Below are 24,057 nucleotides of genomic sequence, written 5' to 3' on the forward strand. Positions count from 1 at the left end.
GCTGCCTCCGCGGGCAGGGGCTGCGGGCCCGGGCGGCTCCCCGAGCGTCGCGAGGGAAAACTTACAGCGACGTCTCCCGCATGGCGAAGAGTCGCGTGGGAAGGAAGGCGCTCCCGGCGGCGCCTCCGGACCGGCAGGTGGGAAAGCCAAGAGCTTGGCGCGGGGGCCCCTGTCCGCCAGACAGGGAGCCACAGCCTGGCCTTCCGACTGAAGGAGTCCGAGACTCGCCCAGGGGCAGTCCCGGACCCGAGGCAGGTGGACTCCCCCACATCCCTGACCGGTGGCCTCTTGGATGCCTCTGCTGACGATGAGCTCACCACTTCACAAGGTAGTCTGTTCACCTCCAGGCGTGGAATTCACTTCTGGGCACCATACCTAGATGAGATCAGAGTGGGAAAGCCAGGGAGCTCCCACATGTAGCACAGCCACAGCCACTGCTGTGGTACCAGGAGGCCTCTTTGCTAAGTGTCTACAGCACTCAAAATGCATTTCACGGTCACTGGGCTCGACTGGACCTTGCAAGTCCACCGCAGTCTAACGCAGGGCTCCTCAGCCTTGGTTCCACGGACATTTGGGACCAGGTAATTCTTTGTCGTGGGGGCTGCATCTGACCTCTATGCACTAGACACCTAGAGATCACACCCATCCACTGTAACAACCAAAACACATCTCCAGCCTTTGCCAGACAGATGTCCCCAGTTGAGACCCCACTAGCCTAATGCCTTCATTTTACAGATGAGGAAACTAAGACATAAAGACAGGGGGAGACTCACCTGAGGCCACACGGCAAGTTGGGCGCAGACAAGACTGAGACCCCAGGCTCTGGTACAAGCATCGTGAGACATCTTTGCCCTCCAGGCCTCTGCCCTGCCACCCCCCTCACACCCTCCCCCCCACCTTTCCTGACATCTCCACCAAGTCGGCCTGGCAGAAACTAGAGAAGAAAGGATCTCTATCCTCAACAGAAGCGCAGCCTCCTGGCGGGAACGTGACCCGGTTCGGCCACTTGGGAAAACTGTGGCGGTTCCTCAAAAGATAAGACATCGAGGCTCCGCGTGACACAGCAGTTCCACTCCCCACGTAGGTATCCGGAGAAACGCACACAGAGGCTCACACGGAAGCTTGTACATGAATGTTCACAGCAGTCTTGTCCGTACTAGTGAAAAAGTGCAAGCAGTGCAAATGCCCACCTGCCGATGAGCAGAGAAACAAAACATGCATCCATGCGATGGCATGATGCGAGGCCGGACAAAGGACTGAAGTACTGATACAGGCTTCGTCGTGAGTGAACGTGGCAGCGAGCTCAACGGAAGAGCCAGTTAGAGAGGATCACCTACTGTAGGATTCCATTTATCTAAAATGCCCGGAGTAGGCAAATCCATAGAGAAAGAGAGTAAAGTGACGGTTGCTACAGGCTGGGGGAAAGGGGCGTGGGGAGTGACTGCTAGTGGCTGCAGGGTTTTTGGGGGGGAGGGGCAGTAAAGAAAGGTCTGACATTGACTGTGGCAATGGTTGCACAACTTTGTGGTCCAACTAAAAACCATTGAACTGAACCCTGTAAGTGGGTGAATTGTGTGGTGTGTGAATTCTATCTCAATTGAACTGTTATTTTATTTTAAAAATGCTGTGTCCAGGGGGCTACGCTGGCTTCTCCAGCCACATCACTTCCTCCTCTGTCTGCATCCCGACAGGCCTCCCTCATTAGATCTTAACCAACCTCCCACTGAACTTTCCTCTCCTCCGGAGACTCAACTGTCTGCTCCCTGGACGAGAATCTTTTCTACATCTCCCTGGATAGGAGGGTAACTCGTGTTTGAAAACATGAGCTTTGGGGGTAGACTTGTGTTCAAGTCCAACCCGAGGACCTTCTCGCTGGGGTAGCCCCAGGCAGAGCCCTTCCTGGTGCCTCAGCTGGCTCGGCTGGAATAGTGGTGAGTGCAAGTGGGACCAGGTGCCGTTATTAGTCTTTCGTTGCTGAAGCAAGGCTGTCGGGCTCTCTGGCCGCCAGGGAAGAGGTCTATCCAACTATAACACCTGGAACAATCCTCGGCCCTACCGTGCTGATGTGGACCTGGAGGAACCCCACTCTTCCATGTCTCCCCCACCTCCCAAATAAAGGTTTCCTTCAGCTTCCGAGGCTGCTACTGAGAAACAGGACAAGCCCCTCCAAGCCTGGGTGCCATGGGACCAGCCCCAAGGTTCTCACCACATCCCCACAGAAGCTTCCCCAAGGCCCGTTGCTCACCTGCTCTGTGAAAACAGAATTCCTCAGAGGACACCAGATGAGGTCCCTCCCTGCTCGTTGCTCATAACTGACCGAAAAGGAAGTTGCCAAGATTCCAGAAATCCAAGCAGCTTCTCTTAGTTGTGGCCTCTGCCAAGCTTGTCCTGAGTGTCCTTCCTGGGTCCCTCTTTGATTTGCTCAAGTTCTCCTGCACCCCACTGCTCTCCCTGGACATGGATCTGAGGATGCCTGATGGGGAGTGAGCATCCGCTGCTGTTTGGGCCTGAAGGTTCCTTCCTTCTCCCTGTGTGGTTTTTTTTTTGCTAATACTGATACCAGGGTACCTGATTTCCCTTTAAGGAGCTACCCCTCCCAGTTGGGTTCAGGTGGAGATGGCAACTTTCTCCCCCCAAGTGACCAGGAACACATATTCTATTCTAGCCAATCAGAGCCCTACACATAACTTGGCACAGTGATTGGTTGGTTTGTGGGTGAACATGTGACCCAATTTGGCCAATAAGATCCTTCCCTGGGACTTTTTGTTGGCACTGTTCGGGAAAGCCAGCGGTCTTTTCACCAGTCCTTTTTCTTCTCTTTTCCTTTTTTAAAAACAACTACAATCGGAGTCAGGCTTCTGATAGTCGTCACCAGGGAGTTCAGGCTCTCCGTGATTGCAGCCCCTTCTTGCTGAGCCCGGAGGAGTTCCGGGCTATCAGAATAAACAGATACACCCTTCAATTTATTGCCCCCAAATCTAAGGCTGGTTTGCATCCCCAGGGTCCTCACGGGGCAGCCTTCACCTCCACCAGCTCCTCAGCCTCTTCCTCCTCCATGCAGATGAGGGGAAATAGACTCAATCCTGAGGGGGACCATGGGGTTTTTCAGGGAAAGGTCACCCCCAGGAGGTCAACTTTAAGCCTTGCAGGAGTTTCTGGGGACTATTAGTGAAGAAAAAAAGTCTCACAGCACAGCCTTACTTTTGAAAACTCCCCAAACCTTGCTCTAAGTTGGATAAGAGACTTTAAGGAAATAGAGCATGTTTTTTCCACAGATATTTTCCTTCTATCCAGAGTAGTCAGTGGAGGGCAGGGGCTTGAGTTGGGCTGCCAGGGTTCAGATCCCAGCTTTGTCACTTAGTGGCTGTGTCACCTTAGGCAAACGACTGTGCTTCTCTGTGCTTCAGTTTCCTCATCTGAGAGATGGGATAATAATAATGTCTACCTCATAGGGTTGCTGGGAGTGTTGCACGAGCTCATGTAGGTAAGGGGCTTAGAACAGAGCCCGGCATATGGTGAGTGCTCAGTATTAGCTATCATTTGTACTATGGTTAAGGCCTTTAATGTATCAGTCAGATCTCACAGGAAAGAAACGGCACATCTGATTAGGATAATTTGAAGAGAGTTTTGGGGGGTTTTTTTGGTTTGTGTTATTTTTATTTTTGAGACACAGATAGAGAGCGTGAGGAGGGAGGGGCAGGGGGAGGGGCAGAGAGAGAAGGGGACAGCGGATCCGAAGTGGGGCTCGAACTCATGAAGTATGAGATCGTGACCTGAGCCAAAGTCGGATGCTTAACCAACGAAAGCACCCAAGAGCCCCTGGAGGATGGTTTAATAAATTGCTAGCTGGGGAAATACAAGGGAGGGTGCAGACAACCTCAGATCTGTTACCTTCCTCAGCCCAAAGAGGGGGAAGGATGGTTTCTAGACCCGGAAGCAGAGAGTCCTGTCCTGTAGAAAGACAGCCAGGGGAGTGGAGCAGGGACCCCCAGTCTAGAAACACAGCCAGCTCACGGTGACCCTGGGGGAGGCAGCCAGGGAAAGAAACACTCTGAGTCTTCTCCCTCCCTCCAGTCTCCTGCAGTGAGGGTGCCCCCCAGTTGCCCAAGCCTGCTGGGAGCCAGAGGGCTTGGGACCCCTCAGTCAGTCCCTGTGGGTGTGGAGTCCCTGTGGATCAGCCTACTGGGGTGCAGAGAAGGGCTGGGGTCAGGGGCAAGGGCAGCAGGACAAAGCCGGGAATCAGATCGCCCAGCTCAAATCCTACTCAGCCTCTGGCCGGGAAGCCTGGCAAATTGGTCAAGGCAACAGACCTGTGAGTGAAGCTGTTTTGGATCCTCCAGACCAGCCCATCTGCCAGGGAAATCCCAGGCAGTGACCTGTCAGTGTCCTGCCGAACAGGAGGCTCACTGGGCAAGCCCTGCCTGAACTCCCACTGCCAAATTGGTGAAATATATGAAATGGTTGTTATTTGGGGTATTTTATTTTGCAAAAATATATACAGAAAGCAGCTCTTTCCATGGTCTTTTCCATCGTCTGACACCCAATAAGCCCCTTCGTCTTCATTCCCTATTACTTTAGAGAAATCTTTTAAAAGACAGCGCAGGGGGGCGCCTGGGTGGCTCCGTTGGTTAAGCCTCCGACTCGACTCTTGATTTCACGGTTGGTGTGATTAAGCCCCACCTCCGGCTCTGTGCTGACCTCGTGGAGCCTGCTTGGGATTCTCTCTCTGCCCTCCCTCCGCCCCACAAAATAAATAAATAAACATAAAATTTTAGAAACTAAAAGAGGGAGGAAACCCACTTTATTATTACAAAATCAATCTGCAGCCTCTGGGGTCGGCCAGGAAAACACGTCTGCACTGGCTGTGCAGGCTGAGGTGGCCTGGGGACCAGGCTCTGGCGAAAGCGACGGCCTCTTCTCAGTTCCTGTAACAGCTGCTCAGCAGGAATGAGGGCCTGGGCAGACAAGGCCTTATAATTATTAAAAAAAAAAAAAAAAGAAATACTGGAAATCTGGACTTTTATAGGATGTTTCAGATTTCTAGAATATTGCACTGGCTAAAGGAACACTTCTAAGGGCCGGTTTGGGATCTTACTTCTGTTGACTCTAAGACTCCATCTACAGGGAAGGTATATCTGACACAGGCTGGGTGTGCCTCGGGAAATCCAGGGGGTACTCGGGGGCTCCCCAGGTTCTAGAAAGAATGGGGGCTCCAACAGACATGTTCCGTGTGTCTCACCTGAGACTGGGGGTGCCCCAGGTTCTGGAAAGGACGAGAACCCAATGGACATGTGCTGCGTGTCTCATCTGAGACCATGCAGAGTGTCTTCGGCGCAGGTCTCTGCAGGGAGAGAGGGCTCATGAGACACCCCAAATAGCTTTTAAAGCAGCCCCGAGCCTCAATTATTGGGGCAGCAGAGTCTTGTTCGCTGTCCCACTCCCACTTGGCCAGCCCCATTCATCACCGAGGCAGGAACTAGAGGCTTCGAAGATCTTCCTCAGGGAACTCCCCTCCCGCCACCCAGACAGCCAGCTGTGTTTGTTCATACGAGTCCAAGGTCTGTCCCTGAAGCATGTCTGTTCCCAACCAGAGTGCCCTCTTAACCTGCACTCATTACATATTTCTAGACACCGTAATGTTCTCATGCTTCAGTTGTCCTTAGTGTGAGTGCAGGCGCCTTAGGAGCGGGGAACACCCTGCTTTTAAATTCTTTTCCACACCCCACCCCACCCCACCAATATCCAGTAGAGGACTCTGCAAACAGTAAACACTTGTGAAGCTCTTATTGGCTAAATAAAAACAATTTGGTGCTAAGGAGAAAGGCTTCTCCATTTCTGAGTTCTGTGCCATTGTGAGGGTATCTCTGCTTTGGGCTGTCAGGAGATGAGCTAAAAGTGGGGCCAGGAATGTCCTCAATTCATACAGCGTACACAGCTGTGACAGCCGTGAGGTACTGGGAGGTCATGGAGGTCCTGTGCTTGACAACTTCTTGCTCTAGTGAATGAGCCAAGCCACAGGAGGATGCTCTTGGGTTTCAGTGACAGAAAACTCTGACTCTAAGTGGACTGAGCACAAAGGAAATGGATTGTCTCCTACAACTTGAAGCCTAGAGATAGGGAAGTGCAGCAGATTTCTATTGCTGCATAATAAATTACCCTCCAAGGTTCGTGGCTTAAAACAACACACATTTGTTATCTCACAGACTCTGTGAATGGGGAGTCTTGGCACAAGTTTGATGGTTGCCTCTGTGCCAGGGTCCCTCACAAGGCTGCACTCAAGTTGTTGGCCTGGGCTGGGGTCTCATCTGAAGGCTCGACTAGGGAAGGATCTGCTTCCAAACTCAGATGGCTGTTGGCAGGATTCAGTTCCCTGAGGGGACTCAGTTCCTTGCTGGCTGTTGGTTGGAGGCCATCTTCAGTGCCCTGTGGCATTGAGCGTGGTCTTTGCTTCATCAAAGTGTGAGGCTGAGAAGGCAGCAGAGCGAGTGTGCTGGCAAGATGGAAATCACAGCTTTATAGAGCCTAATCCTGGAACTGAAATCCCATCATTCTGGACCAATTCTCTATTTTTTTTAAGTTTTCAAATTTATTTTGAGAGAGAGAGAAAGAGTGAGAGCAGGAGAGGGGCAGAGAGAAAGGGAGAGAGAGAATCTTGAGCAGGCTCTGGGCTGTCAGGAGGATCATGGAGCTCGATCTCACAAACTGTGAGATCATGACCTGAGCCAAAACCAAGAGTCAGGAGGTAAACCGACAGAGCCACTTAGGCACCCCAGGACCTATTCTATTAGAAAGTCACAGGGCTTGCCTACCCTCGAGGGCAGGTGTGACGACCAGAAGGCAGGGATCATCAGGGCCATTTTAGCAGCAAAGTACTATGGGAAGCTCCATGTGCAAAAGAGTCAGGGACTCAGTGTTGCCATCAGTCACTCTTTAAGTCCCTTTCTCTGCTTTGACCTCTTCAGCATTGACTCCATCCTTAGGCTAGTTCCCATGAGGTTCCAAGAGAGTTTTCTGTGACAGTCAGGGTCATGCCCTTTGGGTCCATCCTGCAGAGGAGGGGGAGCCTCTCTCCAAAGCCTAGAACAGAAGGCCATGTAGTGTGATTGGTCATATTAGGCCACATACCTGCCCCAGTCCCCCTGGAGAATGTCATGCACTGGTTGGCTTGTGTTACTTAGTATCCATACTTGGTCTTGGGCTTGGAAGTCACCTTCCTCCAGATCATGGTGGGGTGGGGTTGAGACCTGATCAAAGCTAAGGTTCTGCTGGGAAGGAAGGAGGGAATAGATATTGGGTAGATAACCAACAGTGTCCACTACTTTGTATAGAAATGGCCAGAAAATCAAGACCATGCTTGAGAAAACATTTGGAGTTGATTGATATATGCATTATTTTGATTGTGGTGGTTGTTTCATGGATATTTTCATATATATAAACATTGGGGCACCTGGGTGGCTCAGTTGGTTAAGCACTGGACTTCAGTGCAGGTCATGATCTTATGGTTCATGGGTTCGAGACCCATGTTGGGCTCTGGGCTGACAGCTAGAGCCTGGAGCCTGCTTTGGATTCTGTGTCTCCCTCTCTCTTTGCCCTTTCCCTACTCGTGCTCTATTCTATCTCTCTCTCCAAAATAGATATTTTAAAAAATTTAAACATCAAATTGTGTACATTAATATGCACAATTACCATTTGTCAATTACATTTCATAAAAGGCTGTTTTAAAAGCATGTCATTATGTTATGAAAAGCACAAAAAATTGAGCAAAGATTCATCCAGTTTTCAAAACCTATTGTTTGAGTCTGCAGAGAAGTCATTCTTGTCATTGATGAAGGAGTAAGTTCTGACTTATGTCTTCGTTGATTCGCTTTGGTTGTACCCATTAGTGTAAACAGAAATGTGATCATCTATAGCATTCCTATAGGTCATCAGTTGCAACCACAGGTGGGCTAGAGATACAAGAGTTTGGCAGACATTCGTGCAAACATTCCCTTAGAATCAACTGGCTGTGTGGAATTTCTGGTAGAACATTATGTATCTTATTATGTAAGGAAACAAGGCCACAAGTTACAGGTATAATTCAAGTTGCTCTAACAATCTGGTTCCTTAAGATGCAGCACGAGGGGGTCGTTTTTCAAGGTCATCTTCTTTGCCCCCATCCCCCTCCAGGGAAGGATGGCCAGGGGGGCGTAGAGCAGGAGGTGGCCCTTGGGGGGCCTGGAGGGACTCAGCCCTTCACATGGGTGCAGGCAGTGGGAGCAGCTGGCTCGGGAGAGACTCACCCGCCTTGTTATCATGGCCCTCTCGGCAGCCCCTGGAGTGAGGGAATGGAAAGCCTTTGAAACAGTGACTTCTGGGAAACAATTCCATTTTTGACAAGAGGCCAGATGACTGAACATTAGCAGCTCATCGGATCAGAGTTGGCTCATCGGACCAGCAGGCAAGCCAAGAGGCTGAGGCTGCTCTCTGGAAGCAGAGCTCCTACTGTGTGCCAGGTATGTGACCTGGGAACTGTTCGTTTTCTGGTATGCAATCTTTAACCATGTGTGATTCATTCATGTGTGCCCAGATTAGGGGTTCAGGACAGTTGAATAAATGAGATAAAACCTGTGTACAGAGTATAGAACCTAACCCCTGATGTGTAAAAAATGACTCCACATTCAACAGCTTTAAACACAGTAAGCACTTTTTTTTTTTTTTAAACCTAAAGTTTCCATGGCTCAGGAATCCCGGAGCAGCTTACCTGGTTGGGTCTGATTTAGGATCTCTCATGAGGGTGCAGTCAAGATGAAGATTGGCAGCCATTTTGTACTATGAGGCTATATGCTAAGGAAGACAGGAAAAAACAGAGAAGGCTGGGTCGCCGCCACCATGGAGTGCCACACCAGTCTGGACTGAGCACCTTCGTCTTCTCTGTGACAGACAATAAAACCCTATCCTGTTCAAGCCACCGTTCTTTGGCATTCTTCTGGAATAGGGTTTCAACGGGTAGAATCAGGCAAGGGCATCTTTGGGGAGGTGACTGTGTGAGTAAAGAGCTCGAGGTAGGACCCTATTTACCCCTCAAGAGAGTGATGAGGGAAGAATGAATTACTGCCCAAGAAAGCTTAAGCGCCTATCTTTGAAAGCTTGAGTGCCTGTAATTGTTGATAATCTTCCTCATTTGTTTTAGTCTCGAGGGCAAGGACTGTGTGTTACACTGCTGTGTATAGCGTGTTTGGCAAAACAAAGTTCCTTAACTGCTTGGTGATTACGCTGTGATTTGGCTCTAGCTCGCTTCCCCCTTTGGGGGTGCTCGCTGCCTCGGTCCTCGAGCCTTCTTTCTGGAGAGAAAAACCAGGACGGTTTGTTTCAAATCATGACGTAGCAACAGGCTGGTCAGTCTGAAAGGAAATGTGAGCCAACCCGGTGCTCCTGGCCATCGTCCCCAGTCTGGGCCTCTGCCACTGTCCCAGGTGACAGTCTGCAGAGAGGAGCACGCTCAGCGGGAGTCTCCTGGGATTTAAAGTGACACCATCCCCAAACAGGCACTCTCTTCCTGGAAGAGTTGCTAGGAGAGTGGCAGGGCTGTGGCTGGGGGTGGGACACGAAGATGCTCTGGCGGCTCCAAACCACACACTGGGGTTCCTGGGACAGCTCTGCTTTTGTCTGCTGTGTGACCTTGGGCAAGTGTCTTGGCCTCTCTGGGCCCAAGTTTCCTCTTCTGAAAGGTGGGTAGAGGCATACCTATCTCACCTCTGCTTGTGCAGATTAGCTTGTGACATGTCAGTTTCCCTCCAGTGGTGTGGGGTTTTTTTCCCCCCTTGGTTGGTTTTTATAAAAGCAAAATAGATGCCCAGACCCATGGGCTCTGCAATGCCTTCCACTGAGCATCCTGCCCCTGACAGGGGTGCCAAGGGGTGTGTTTGGGGAAGTCTGGGTTCAGCTCAGCTGCCGCTAATTCATGCTGCCTCAGGCAAGGCGATGTTGAGGGAAGGAGGGAACGGTGGCGTCCGTGCTTCCCAGGGGTCTCGTCCGCAGACGCCTTAGGTCTGACACTGCGGGCCGTGGTCCTCACAGGGATCTGGGTCCAGGGCAGGGCAGGCTCCGTGATCTGTGGGACCCACTGCCAAGGGAAAAGGTGTGACCCCTTGCTCAAAGCGTATTGCAGATTTCAAGGCAGCAACAGCAGAACATGAAACCAAGCACGAGCCTCTTCCACAGGCGGGACCCTCTAAGCATGGGCTCTGCGACTGCACAGGAGACCTGGGGTGACCCGTGTCATCGTTTGTCGCATCGCGATGGGTTTCCCAGGGCACGGGACTTTCAGTGCTGCCCTGGACGGTCACCACTTGGTCCCAGCACTCTACCGGGCTCAGTCTGCCCAATCCCCAGCCCAGAGGCCCAGGCCAGTCCTACCTGGGGCCCAGCGGGAGCTCGGAGTCCTGCACCGGACCTTGCTGCCCACCCCTGGCCCCTGCTGGCTGGCCCCGATGGCTCTGACCGCTGTGCACAGGGCCTTCTCCCAGAGGCCCCAAGGGCGCAGTGTGCCAAGCTTTTTTTTTTTTTTGGCAAGCTTTAAAGAAATAGTTATTCATGACCCTTGCTAAAGGACAAGGCAGACTTTATTCAAGGAAGGTTATCGTCATGGGTGCAGCGACTGCTGCAGTGGGAGAGACAGCCTGGGCTCGAATCCTCTACAGCAAGGAAATGTGGGGGGTTCTATCCAAGGAGCGGGGTGGGGTCTGTGGACGGAAAATTACTGAGAGGAAACATCAGGGGTATGAGGGATTCTGGCTAAACCTCAGGGGTATGAGGGATTGTGGGTTCTTGCTGAAGGCAGGCCAGGGTGGCCTGGGGTTAGTGGGGGACAAGGAGCTTGATCACAAGTTGAGGGTGACCAGTGTGAAGGATGGGGAGGGGGGTTCTGGTTAGACCGACCCAGCAGGATTGCTCTTGACTTTGGTGGACAGGGTGGAGGCAAACATGGAGGCCCAGGGGTCATGAGCCTCATGGAGGAGAGTTCAGAGGAGCCTGACCAAAGCTTGGCCAGAGAAGGGCTGTCACAAAAGCCCTTGGCCCTCTCTGTTCCCCCACAGCTTTTTAAAAAAATGTTCATTTATTTATTTTGAGGGAGATAGAAAGTGAGTCGGAGAGGGGAAGAGAGAGGAGCCAGAGAGAGAATCCCAAGCAGGTTCCGTGCTGTCAGCACAGAGTCCAATGTGGGGCTTGAACTCACAAACTATAAGATCATGACCTGAGCCGAAACCAAGAGTTGGACACTTACCTGACTGAGCCACCCAGGCGCCCCTGTTCCCCACAGCTTTCATCTCAGGTGCTCACCCTCCAGGGCAGAGATCCCCTCCCACCCCACCCATCTCCTTCTCTTCCTGCCACTCCTGGGTCCCAGGGCTGAGTCTCAAGGCAGACAGGTCATCTCCTCTCTGTGGGAGAAACCGTCATCCCTGCCCTTCAGGCATGGTTCTTGATGTCCTACCTGAACTCCCCCAAATCCTCACCACTGCAAAGCCCATGTTCCACCTTGAAGAGGTCAAGTGCGTGCTCTCCCTCACATGACCTCCTGGAGAGAGAGCAATGGGAGCAACTCTGGACGGAGCAACGTGTCTGTTTTACTCACACCAGGCACTGCCTCTCTTGGGTGTTCGTCAGACTGGAGGCACTGGGTGTGGGGTTGGCTCCATCATCTCACACGATGTGTGATAGGTTTTACGACCCCCGTTTTGCAGAGGAGGGGGCGTTCTCTGATAGGCGAAGTCGCTTAGGTAATGTGGGTCCCCCAGGCTTCCTGGACTCCAGCCTGCCCCTCCCCAGGGCTCCTTGCGGGAAAACTGGGAGCCTTCCTCTTCAGACTTTCTCCTTTATCTCGATAATCGGTCCCTGGGTCCCGTGGGTGACAGCACGCCCACCGGTCACCCAGGGAGCATGGAGCACCTGCGCTTAGCCAGCCTCCCCTCTCTGCCAGTGTCCTCACCTCTGTTCTGGGTTTCGGACTCCTGGCCGATCGTTCCCGTTCTAGCCTTGCTGCCGCGCCCGGGTCCCGGCGCTTCTCCATCTGCGGACCGAGAGATGTTCAGATATTGGAAAGCAAAGCAGCCACTGTCCTGTGTGGCAGCCTTCAGTGGCTCCCCACGGCCCGACCCCAGGGGCCCTGGCAGCCTCTGCCTCCCTCAACGTCCCCCCTCCTCATCCCACTCATAGTGTCTGCACGAGCTTCCTGCGGTCGCGGTAACAAGTCACCGCAACGTTAGTGGCTTCAAACACCTCGGTTGCATTAACCTGCAGTCCAACCAAACACCTGGAGTTGCATTAACGCCTGGGTGGCTCAGTCAGTTAAGTGGCCTCCAAAATGGGGCGCAGTGAGGGCTAAAATCAGATGTCAGCAGGCTGTTTTCCTTCTGGGGACCCCAGGGAAGAATGTTTCCTGCCTTTTCTAGCTTCTGGAAGCTGCTGGAACCCCCTGGATCGTGGCCCCTCATCCCTCTGGCCTCTGCTTCTATCAGCACATCCCCATTTCCCTCTGACACTCTGGCATCCCTCTGATGAGGATCCTTGTGAATAAACACATCAGGGCCACCGGGACAATCCGGGTTCCGGGCTTCGGGACACGCACTTCTTCGGGGCCATTGTTCTGCTTCCCACAGGCCCCAGGAGTGTCCCAGCTTGAAGCCCTTGGGGATATTTGAATATCCCCATCTTGTATTTTTCCTTATTCATTGTCTCTTTGTAGATCCGAGCTGCTTGACTTCCGCATGGCTCGTGTCTTGTGCGTCTGCTCTCTGCCATCACCAGCCCTCACTCCTCTTGTCTGCTGAACTTCAGCTTGAGTCAGTGTCGTCCCTGTCACTGACTGGCTGCTCTTTTTCTGGGCTCCTGCCTCTGAGCTCCCTCCCTCCCAGAGCCTGGGGACTCCCTGAATTGGTTGGAAGTGGGCCTTGTGTCTCTGCAACCAGCAGCTGCGTTAGTGGTTGGCACAGAGCAGGCCTGTTGAATAAATCAGAATAAATCAGTGAGTGACAACACGTGCTCTCTTTCAGCTTCAAGGGCCCGTCTGGGAGAGGTAGTTTAGACATCCCCGAATCGGTGCCTTTCTACAGCTGGTGGGGGCCATGGGTGAGTATAGTTCAAGTTGAGACTCTTCTAGAAAATTCCAAATGCATAATTGCTCAATAATAATACAAGCAGTCTCACCGGTAACGGATAGTAGGAAACCAGAGGCAGGTGATTCATTGTGGGCTAGAGGCCGAGGAAGGCCTTGCAGGCAGAAGGGAGGTTCCTTTCCTGCAGGACAAGGGGTGAGGGAACTCTTTCAAGCAGAGGAAACAACAGGGAGAAAGAGGGAGGTGACGATGGTCCATGGTCGTGGGGGGTCTAACGTGGCCCATTAAGGCAACGGGGAGTCACTGAATGTTCCCAAGCAGGAGAGGGACAGGTCTTTTCTTGCTTTAGAAGATCCCTCGGGCTGCTGGGTTGGAGGCTGGGTTGGGAAGAGAGGCGGGAGGGTGGAGGTTCGGGCCAGGTGAATGTTGATTGGCCAGAGTGTGGGTGGGGGGCTGTGATGGCTGGGACCGGAAGTGAGAGGTGGCAAACAAGTTTGATTGCAAGGGAGGAAATGAGAAGGCCGACATGGTGTCCAGCCCTGGGCTGGGGGGTGGGGGGAGGGGGTGGGAGCAGCTGACATTTTGCAGCCAATGACAGGTGTCATAGTGGTGCCTCTGAGATGGGCAGAGCAGGAGAGTGAACTGGGGTAGCAGGATGAGCTTGGCTTCTTCCTCCTCATGTTTTATTATGAAAAATTCCAAACATACAGAAGAGTCAGAAAAAGTGTACAGTGAACACGCTCATACCCACCATCTGTCTTTGGCCATCAGTGCTTTCCTGAACTTTTTATTTTTTTAATTTTTTTTGTGTCTTTATTTTGAGAGACGGAGAGCGAGCTGGGGAGGGGCAGAGAGAGGGAGAGACAAAGAATCTGAAGCAGGCTCCAGGCTCTGAGCTGTTAGCACAGAGCAAGACGTGGGGCTCGAACCCATGGACTGTGAGATCATGACCTGAGCCGAAGTCAGATGCTCAACCAACTGAGCCCCCAGGTGCCCCTGAACTCACTTTATCACACCCCTATCACCCATCCATGGGGACGGTTGTGAAGGGTCATATCACTGCTGCATCTAGAGAGCCTGAGCTGGATCAATGGTTCTTAATGTCGTGTGCACATTAGAATCACCTGGGAGTTTTTAAAACCCTGATGCCCACCTGGGGGGCTCAGCTGGGGGAAGGAAGGAAGGAAGGGTGGGAGGAAGGGAGGAAGGAAGGAAGGAAACCCTGATGCCCGGGCCAACTTGATCACCTCTGGGGTGGGGCCCTAGGGAGCTGTGTGTGTGTCCAAGATCCCAAGATGACGCCAATGGTAGCTTTCACATTCAGGATTGAGAACCACCAGACAGAAGAAAGAAGCTCTAGGGAACACAAGCACTTTCATTTAAGGGGCAGGTAGAAGGGAGGCCAGGAGAAGAGATGCAGGAATAATGTGAAGAACCAGAGGAGTGAGTTTGTTTATTAGGGAAGACAAAAAGCCACAGTATCGAAACCTGCAGAATGATTGAGGAGAACGATAGCGCAGGGGGATCGTGGTCTGATGACATATGCAGGGCAGAGGGTGGGAGGGGAGACCTCAGAGTGTAAGCTGAGTTTCAGAAGAGAGTGCCTTTCGTGGGGACAGAGAGAGGTCAGAATCTACTCCTCCCCTCTCCGCTGCCTGGTGGACACCAGTTAGCAAAGGCCAATTCAGTGGACTACATCAGACCACCTGTACCAGGACCATGGTGAACTTGGAATTGCCTGAAGCAACTTCCAGAAACACCAAAAGCAAGTTGATAGAGCCTATGTTGTGAAATTAACTAGGAGGCGAACCCCTGGGAGGGGACAGATTCAGCTAAACGCCCGCTACCTTTTCTTGTGTGGGCAGCTGTGGGCAGCGGAAGGAAATGTTTTCTAAGCTGGCTTTCCCAGCGAGGAGCTGTGCCCTGTGCAGCAAGCACGGTCTCTGTGCCCCGCTTCCCCGTCTGTGGCATGCAGACAATTCCTGCCCTGTGTTTTACTGGCTTCGTAAGTCACGACACACCAGATGGATTGAGGGATGCTGAGATGCTCAGAACCAAGAGCATGTGATTTTGGCTCTGGCTGTTACCTTGTGATTTGTGAGTTCGAGCCCTGCATCGGGCTCTGTGCTGGCAGTGTAGAGCCTGCTTGGGATTCTCTCTCTCCTCTCTCTCCGCCCCTCCCCTGTTCATGTGTATGCATGTGCTCACCATCTCTCTCTCTCTCAAAAAAAAAAAAAAAGCACTTGGCTGCAGGACCCACCACAAAGATAACTGGGCTGTAATTACCAAAGACAATCATGGATTGACTTTCAACAAGAAAGAGTTAAAACAAAAGGGGTTTGGGCACCTGGATGGCTCTGTCAGTTAGGCGTCTGACTTCAGCTCGGGTCATGATCTCACAGCCCACATCGGGCTCTATGCTGACGGCTCGGAGCCTGGAGCCTGCTTCGGATTCTATGTCTCCCTCTCTCTCTCTCTGCCCCTCTCCCCCCACTTGTGCTCGCTCTCAAAAATAAACATTAAAACAACAACAACAAAAAAAAAAAACCCCAAAAGGTGGTTCTGTCTCTCTTTTAAAGTAGAATTTCTACCTGTGGGAAAGATTTTTAAAGTACATTTTTAAATTTTAACTCATTGTGGGTGCATATTTTACTAAAGCACAATAATTACTATAGGGGCACCTCAGTGGCTCAGTCGGTTAAATGTCCAACTCTTGGCTCTGGCTCAGGTCATGATCTCATGGCTGGTGAGTTGGAGCCCTGCATCGGGCTCTGTGCTGACAGTGCGGAGTCTGCTTGGGATCCTCTCTCTCCTCTCTCTCTGCCCCTACCCTGCTTGCACTGTCTTCTCTCAAAATAAATTTTTAAAAATTGTTTTAAATAAATTGCTAGAAAAGGCAATGAAAAACCAGATTCAGACATGAGATTACCCATCACAGTGCCATAGGTGTTTATGTTCTGTTTCTCTACTCACCTTGCTGCAGTTTGGGAACCGCCTGTGAACCCGCACAGGTGCCCCATCCTACTCCCAGCAGGACCAGTCTACCTCCTCACTACCCCGAGTAGAGCAGCAGCATTGGCGTCACTTGAGAACGTGCTAGAAATATAGCATCTTTGGCTCCATCCCCTTCCTGCTGAACCAGGGATCTGCTTTTTTTTCCCCTCAAAGATACAGAGCATGATCATCGGAGGGGCGGAGGGGCAGAGAGAGGGAGACACAGAATCTGAAGCAGACTCCAGGCTCTGAGCTGTCAGCACCGAGCCCGACGCGGGGCTCGAACTCATGGACCATGAGATGACAACCTGAGCCAAAGTCGACGCTCAACCAACTGAGCCACCCGGGTGCCCCTGGGATCTGCTTTTTAACAAGACGCCCAGGTGATTCACGTGCCTATCAGAGTTTGTGGCGGCCTCCAAAGCAGGCGGGGCTCAGGAAACTTGTAGAATGAAGGGATTAACGATACCTCTCCTTATCTCAGCGTCTCCGACACCTAACCTATTCCAGATGGGCAGGACCCGCTACATCACTGGCAGGGCCGGTGCAAAAATGGGAATGTGGGCCCCCCTTTTCAAAAAAGCATGAGTTCTAGGATGGCAACAACCAAGATTGGGCCCCTCGGAGTGCGAGGCCCTTGTGACTACTCAGGTCATCTGTCCCCCGCGCACCAGGCTGGCCTTGCTGATGAGATTGGCAACAGGCGGGGTCATTCTGGACTCACACGTGCTGGCCAAGATAGGTGACAAAATTTCTGCTGTGTTTTATTCATGACCAATCCTTATCATTAAAAAGCTCCAACCCTCAACCTTTTTGAAAATTTTCTCATACGCAACTAGGAATGGTTTTATTTATTATTTTTTTATTTTTCTTATTAATAGTTTATTACGAAGTTGGTTTCCATAGAACACCCAGAGCTCTTCCTCACAGGTGCCCCTCTCCATGACCATCACCCACCCCCTTCCCTTTCCTTCCTCCCTCTTCAGCCCTTAGTTTGTTCTCAGGATTCAAAGGTCTCTCATGATTTGCCTCCCTCCATCTCCCCAACTCTTTCCCCCCTTTCCTTTTCCCATGGTTCCCCTTTTTAAAATTTTTTTAATTTTTATTTTTTAATGTTTTATTTATTTTTGAGAGAGAGAGAGAGAGAGAGAGAGAGAGAGAGAGAGAGAGAGAGAGAGAGAGACAGGGCATGAGCAGGGAGGGGCAGAGAGAGAGGCAGACACAGAATTGGAAGCAGGCTCCAGGCTCTGAGCTGTCAGCACAGAGCCCGATGCAGGGCTCGAACCCATGAACCTGAGATCATGGCCTGGGCCAAAGTTGGAGGCTTAACCGACTGAGCCACCAGGCGCCCCAGCCCATGGTTCCTTGTTAGGTTTCTCCTGTTAGACCTATGAGTGACAACATATGGTATCTGTCCTTCTCTGCCTGGCTTATTTCGCTTAGCATGACTCCCTCTAGGTCCATCCATTTTGCTACAAATGGCCAGATCTCATTCTTTCTCATTGCCATGTAGTATAGGAATGGTTTTAAATGGCTGTTATCCCAATGTAAATAATTCTTTCAAAAAGTACAGATATGTATGTCTAGTAAAACATGAATGGGAGCTCTAGGGAAAGACAATCTTGTGCTCATTTATTTTATTGACAGTGTACAGATCTTGATATACTGCATTACAATACTGACTGCTAGATTTCTTATAAAGATTTAGTTCATATTTACTCTAGATTTTTCTTCACAATAAAAATAAACTCATGCCAGTGTTTTAGTAACCAATAATATCAATTCATTCAAATGTAACGACAGTTTTATTAAACTAAGAGTCTCATGTCACAGAGCATTCACAGTGCAGGAGGTCACAGTTATTGAAAAAATAAATAGTGAGATAAATATATTTATTATTTACAACTTTTCCACTCATTGCTCCTGCTTTGCCTGTTAGAATGAAAGATGGCGGGCACTCAGCCCAGCATGCCAGAAATGTCTTTGGGGGGGACTCGCGTGAGGTGGAGCAGCCCCAGAAGTTCTTGGGTTTGGTTGCCTTTTTTTTTTTTAAGGGAGTTCTGTCTGGACATGAGAGCCCCCCTGATTCTATCTACCTGCTGCTTGGTAGGTCATGGCTAGCCTCCAGGAAAATCCCACTGCCCTGCAGAAACAGCGCCCAGCCTCCGTCCTGGGCATGGCCTCTCCTCCCTTGGCCCTCTTCTTGGCGCTCGTGCCTCTGCCTGTAGGCCTGGCCCCATCTGGCCGGCAGCCCTCTTTCCTCTTTAGGTAATGAAGGCTCTCTTTGTGTTCGCCCAGCAACTACTCCCAGCCGTCGGCAGCTGGAGGCCAGGAGACCCAGGCAGAAGGCTCCGTGCTCTGATCTGGACATCCTGCCTCCCAGACTAACAGCCCTCCGAACAGGCTCTCCAAGAGCCGGCCACAGAAGCTCAGCCACAGCTTGTCTGCTGGGTCCCCCCAAATAGGCTTGATCTAAGCCCCGTGGAGGAAACTGCTGGAAGTGTTTTACAGCTCCGAAGGCCGCTTCTGGGAGTGTGCGGACAGGGATGTCCTGGTGGACAGGAAAAAACAAAACCAAACCCACTGGAACATTTGATTTGGAAAACCACAGCCACCTTGCTCACACCCTCGTCATTTGAGGTGCGAGGAAAAGCCTTGCTCCTTCTGTTGAAAGGACACTGTCCGTCTGGATAACTGGGAATTCCTATCTTGGGAATTCTGGAGTGGGAGCAGGGATGAATCTGTCGTCTGAGACCTTCCCTTTACACGCGAGGGCTGATCGTACGACACCACGCAACCAGAAACCCAAAACTGCACATACTTTCTCTCGATTTCCAGTGGTGGGGCAGGGAGGGTACATACTTTCTCCAGGATTAAGGGGTTTTATTGGCCTTGACCATGGAAAAGTCCCAACCAACATGCTGCATAAAAAGCAACTGTTTAGATTCTGGCAGCAGTGGGAAAAGGAGTGGATTGTGCCCGTATCTGTCATCAGGCTTTTCACCAAGGAGCGGCCAATCCCAGACCCAGAAATTGAAGACGGATAAGCTACCCGACAAGGGGCTGGACTTTCACAGGGGTTCAGTGGGTGCCGTCAGCTCTCAGAGCCGCCTCCCCTCGCCCCCAGGTCTCTCGCAGGGTCCTGGGGTCGCAGACGCTTCCTCAGACTGGAAGGGAAGACGTCCTTAGCCCCTGCCGCCAAGTGTGTGGAGGGCATCTGACCCTGACGAGTGGGCACGGATGCCTGTAAGAGGCGAGGAAAAACCTCGGAAACGCGAAGATAAAAGGTGACAGAAAGCAGGACTGCCGGCCCCTGGCCATGTGTGTAGATTTCACAGGGGTAAATGGAACCGGAGCGCCATTTGTCACTGGAAATTTAGAATTAAAAAAAAAATCTCCATAAAATATCAAAGCTCTAATACCAGCCAGCCGGCTTCCCTGTGGTGGGAAAAGCAGCTCCACCCAGGGCGTGGAGTGGAAGAAAAGCGCCTCTTCTCCCAGTTTTACGCAGACACCCATTTCCCCGAGGTTGGGCAGCACTGTGACAGGGCGGACAGTCTCCTATTGGCTACTAGGCTTGGGTGGACGGCCTGACGCAAAACCAGTATCCCAGATAGGGATTCCTTATTGGGGAGCAAATACGATAACCTAAATGTCTTTTAAAAAATCTGTAGTCCTGTGGTCCGTGTCCTTTGGGGAACGTTTTCCATAGCTCGGCAGCCCCGATGAGTCAGGCTGGCAGAAGGCTGGGCTCGAAGTGAGGAACCAAACAAAATCTGTGTCCCGCCTGTGTTCTCTGCCTTGGGGGATAGGCCCATGGGGAGACCCTCTTACTCTACTGCTCATGTGACTGGTGCAGCAGGGAAGATTCACCCAGTGCTGGTGGGACCCCCTTTCTCTGTGCTTTGAGAAGGCCCAGAAGGAGCCTTCATGCTTGAGGGGCTCACGTGATCAGCTGCAGAGCCCAGAAAAGCCAGAGTAGGTGTCCACACCTGGTCAGGGAGGTCTAGACACTCGGGGGAATTCACAAAGCGAGGACAGGGGTCAGAGAGGCAGCACTTTGGGCGGGGGTGGGGAGAGGACAGGTTTCCTGCCACCCAAGAGCTGTCCGGATGGCATTTTCAGAAACTTCTGGAAGTTTCTATGGGCACGATGTGGCAACAAAGCTGCCAAGACAGGAACCATCTCAGGTGCCCAGGATGTGTCTGCTAACCCTCCCGAGGGGAGAGAGACATACAGACTCATTCAGAGGGCATTCGAGAGACCCAGGGATGTTTAAATCACGCACATGGGAACGATAATCGTTAAGGTTTTCACTCCACCAGGCAAGTGCCTTGTTACTTCAAGCAACACGCACAGGCTGAGAGCCTGTCCCAACCGTCTTTTCCAGGCAGGGGGGAATGTGGCCTGCAGGGGAAGGAAAGATGGGGGTGGGAGCAAACGGCCTGCCCCCTCCCGCAGGGCCCACTCAGTGTCAGGGCCACGGCCCCATCCCAACACCAAGCCCACCGAGGAGCACCAGCCTAAGCTGCCTCCCCCCTGCGGACCCCCGGGGGAAAGTCCCCAAATGCAGGCAGGCAGCCGCTGCACTGCTTCAGGCCCGAACCCCACGGGCCCACCTCCCGCCTGGGGAGGGAGGGCAGGGCATGGAAACAGCTTCAACCGCTGGCGCTGGGATCCCCCACTCTTCCCTGGAGCAGGGGTACAGAACTTACCCTCCCCCAGCCCATCTCACCTCTGTCCGCCCCTACCTTAAGGAGAGGGAGGGCCTCAGGCCCCAGGACTCAGGTAGGACAAACGCCAGGGGGACAGAAGGGTGTCAGCAAAAGGCTGGGAATCTTAGATTCCCAGCACTTGCGTGGAGTCCGGCATTCCCTGGGTCCCCGGCTGCTGCTGACGGGCCCAGGCCTGCAGTTCCTCCTCCAAAGGGCAGTTTCTTTCCTGAGGACCTAGACCCCTGGGCAGCCCAGGAGGGAGTCTTTGGCTGGGGTCTGCAGGACTGCCCTAGAGTCATGTGCATGTCCCGCCTGGTTTAAGGTGCCTCTGGGAGGGTTCTGCCTTGTCAACCGCTTGGGTCTGTAAAAGGAGTGGGTTGATAGGCAGAAGCAAGAAACAGCCCTAACAGGTGCAGGGGAGAGGCGGCCACGAGCAGGTGACAACTCACAAGGTCAGCGAGGTCTGTGCACACGGGCGAGAATCACAGACACCAGCACACCGCAGGTCCCGGGAAGGATAATGGCTAGCCTTCCCACGGTGTCCTTACCCATTAGTCTCTCCCTGCAGCTGACCCAGAACCTTCCTCCGGGGCCAGGTTTTCAGACACCACCCACCTAACGCCCTGTCCACCCCGGAGGCGGCAAGGGCGAATTCCAAACCAGAAATCAACAGGACGCCACCTCCTCCTACAGACATTTTGCGTCTCAGTTGCAATGGTTGGTTTTTCTTTTCTGCTCCCAATTAGAAGAGCTAAATTTAATTTTCCATTGCCTATTTGTGAAGCAGAGTAATTACCCCACGCTAATGAGCTTCGGGAAGAAAATAAATAATCCTGTGCAGTGATAAAAGCATCACTTTAAGACGAAGGCCTAATTAATCAGGCAATTCTTTAAACTTGTGATGGGGAAATATTGAAATAAGAGACTTTCTCACTTACAGTGTATAGCTTCCTGGTTACAGTAAATGCACAGGTCCTTGAAGGAAGTCACATTGGCACATTAGACTCAAAAGAGAATTAGCCGGCAGGAGTGCTCTACGTACTAAAAACACTATTTTTTTTAGTCTCAAACTGCCAACACAGTACACTTTATCATCTCAGATTCGCTCCACTGAGGGGGAGGCAGCTCATTAGGGAGCATTCGCTAAAAGCTACACAAAGATTCAGAGAAGTGAAAACCAGCAGGGACACCATCCTGGGCCACGTGGGCTGTGCCTTGTAGGGAAAAATATCTTTTGGTCTTTACCAGGGGAAAAAACCGGGACACCGGATAGAGATAGATCTTAGGAAATGAGCTGGGGCACCAGGAGTCAGTTAAATATTTGCTGAAGTTTTAACTTCAACAATAAGAACCAACCACAGGGGCAAAGACATGGCTCCGCCCACCCCTCCACCAAGGATGGCCGCCCCACTGGGTGACCGTCCAGAGCTTGGTTCCCCCGCTCTACTACTTACTCACAACGGACCTTGAGTCACCTGATCTGTTCGAGATTAAATTTTTTGTTAAAAGGGGAGAACAATCCCTACTTACATCAACAGGGTGATTTTGAGAGTCAGGATGGAGACAGGACCACTCTGAAACCTGGATGCGTCTGTAAGACCAAAGAGACCAGGTGGGCTTCCCCTAAGGGATCACAGAGGGCTTGGAAACCCTGCACCTCTGAAGTTGATATGAACGATCCTCCCGGTCCCTGGCTTCCCACCCAGCTAGTTTCTTAGGAAAGTCACCTCTGCCCTCCCTGGGAAGACCACTGAGCCCAAAAGAGGATGTGGTGCAGCTCCGAACACTGATGCAGATCCGGAACAGACGCCTGGCGACGACAGTGTTCCCTCCCGGCTTAGGCTTACCTCACTTAAAGGACACACACTTGAACGCTTCCTCTTTCTGAAAATCAGGAGACCCTAACAGACACAGCCACACAGCCAACCTCGGGTCGCAACCTTTGTGTTTCAGGAAGGAATGAGCTCTTGGCTTAGGCTCATCTCCGATGACAGATAACTGGTGAATGGCTAAAAACCTGATCCTCACGCTATCTCGGGCAGTTGCTGGACAGTCTTCTGTGCAAAATATCCCAATATTAAAAGTGCATCGAATCCAATAGACTTTTGCAATAGAAACATTACAAAAATAAAAAAAGAACACACCTCTATATAAAATTAATTGTGCTTCCTTTTTAGAAACCACGGACGGTTTGTGTTCATAAATCTTTTTTTAATATGTATTTGAGAGCTACGAAGCAGGTGAAAATGGTTTCATTATTTTCCTACCTATTTTTGACTCAGCCTCCCATCCTGGGCCCTTCACGTGAAGCCAGAGATAAGGCTCTAAAAACTCCAAGCTATGGTTTTCCTACTCGCCTCCAGGTAGCCAGACAGCACTTTTCAGGAAACATCTCGTCTTGTCATTAACCATTACCTGCAATACAGTCCTTCCAGCAGGTTCCAGAAGCTGCCGGGCATAAAGATAATTGGGTCTTTCAACAGGGCGGTTGTGAGAGCAGCGCATTAACAAAGAAATGACAAACCCAAACTGACGGTGTTCCGCATCACATGGAAGGGTCTGGAACGTATGGCCGTGAGCGCCCATCTCCACTGTGTCTCTGCATTAGCACCCAGATAGATGGTAGTCTTTTCCTCTTTTCTGTATTCCCAACCAAAAGTCTTCATGTCCATGCGCCATGACACACGGAGCATTCATTTTCCGCGGAGTGTTACCTGTGTTTGCTCCCCGTTGTGGCCTTTTTGTACGGAATGAGATTTTTTCAAGTATGATGATCAATATGACATATTTTTAAAAATATTTCACTGCTCATTCTCTGAATGCGTCAGTTAAAGTGGTAAGAAACGTCACGCATTTTTCTCCTTTCTTCGGCGAGAGGCGGTTTCCGTTCTTCCAGTGTTTCCAGAGAAACGGGCGGGATGTTTGCCCTCATGGCCCCAAACCCTCAGCAGGGGGAGGCCTTGCCCCTTCCCAGAGTGTTTCCAGCAGAAGTCAGAGGCTCTGAGTAGCACAGGCCACCTCGGGGACTCGCCTCCCCTGGCCCAGAGGGGACACTGGAGAACGACATTCCTATTTTGCACTTGCCCCTGGGGAACTCAATTCGACGGCCACCTTGCTTCCCAGGCTGCCGTGCAACAGAAGACAAACGGCACACAGATGTCCTCACTAAAGCGTCCGAGATGGATGAGACGCGAGTGTGTCCCTGTGGCCGCCGGCTCGCAGGTATGCAAAGCTGCTCCCACAGCAGCCCCCGA

At 51.7% G+C, this 24,057-nt stretch overlaps 1 protein-coding gene and 1 long non-coding RNA gene across 2 annotated transcripts in view; one reads left to right on the forward strand and one right to left on the reverse strand.

Annotated features, from left to right (window-relative positions):
• Positions 1–21: 21 nt before the first annotated feature.
• Positions 22–1,622, forward strand: LOC115302497. The gene is made up of 2 exons (XR_003913497.1): positions 22–328; positions 736–1,622. It is a non-coding gene; the product is annotated as an uncharacterized LOC115302497 (long non-coding RNA).
• A 1,384-nt stretch (positions 1,623–3,006) lies between these two features.
• The window catches only part of SLC24A4 (solute carrier family 24 member 4), a 187,877-nt gene continuing 166,826 nt past the window's right edge, over positions 3,007–24,057 (reverse strand). The window contains exons 17-19 of the mRNA XM_029952162.1: positions 11,969–12,049; positions 11,351–11,420; positions 3,007–3,083 (exon numbers count right to left, since the gene is read on the reverse strand). Of these exons, the coding sequence (XP_029808022.1) occupies positions 3,007–3,083; positions 11,351–11,420; positions 11,969–12,049 (228 nt within the window). The remainder of the gene's footprint in view (positions 3,084–11,350; positions 11,421–11,968; positions 12,050–24,057) is intronic.

The sequence above is a fragment of the Suricata suricatta genome, chromosome 9 (assembly GCF_006229205.1).
Source record: "Suricata suricatta isolate VVHF042 chromosome 9, meerkat_22Aug2017_6uvM2_HiC, whole genome shotgun sequence".
NCBI classification, from domain to species: domain Eukaryota; kingdom Metazoa; phylum Chordata; class Mammalia; order Carnivora; family Herpestidae; genus Suricata; species Suricata suricatta.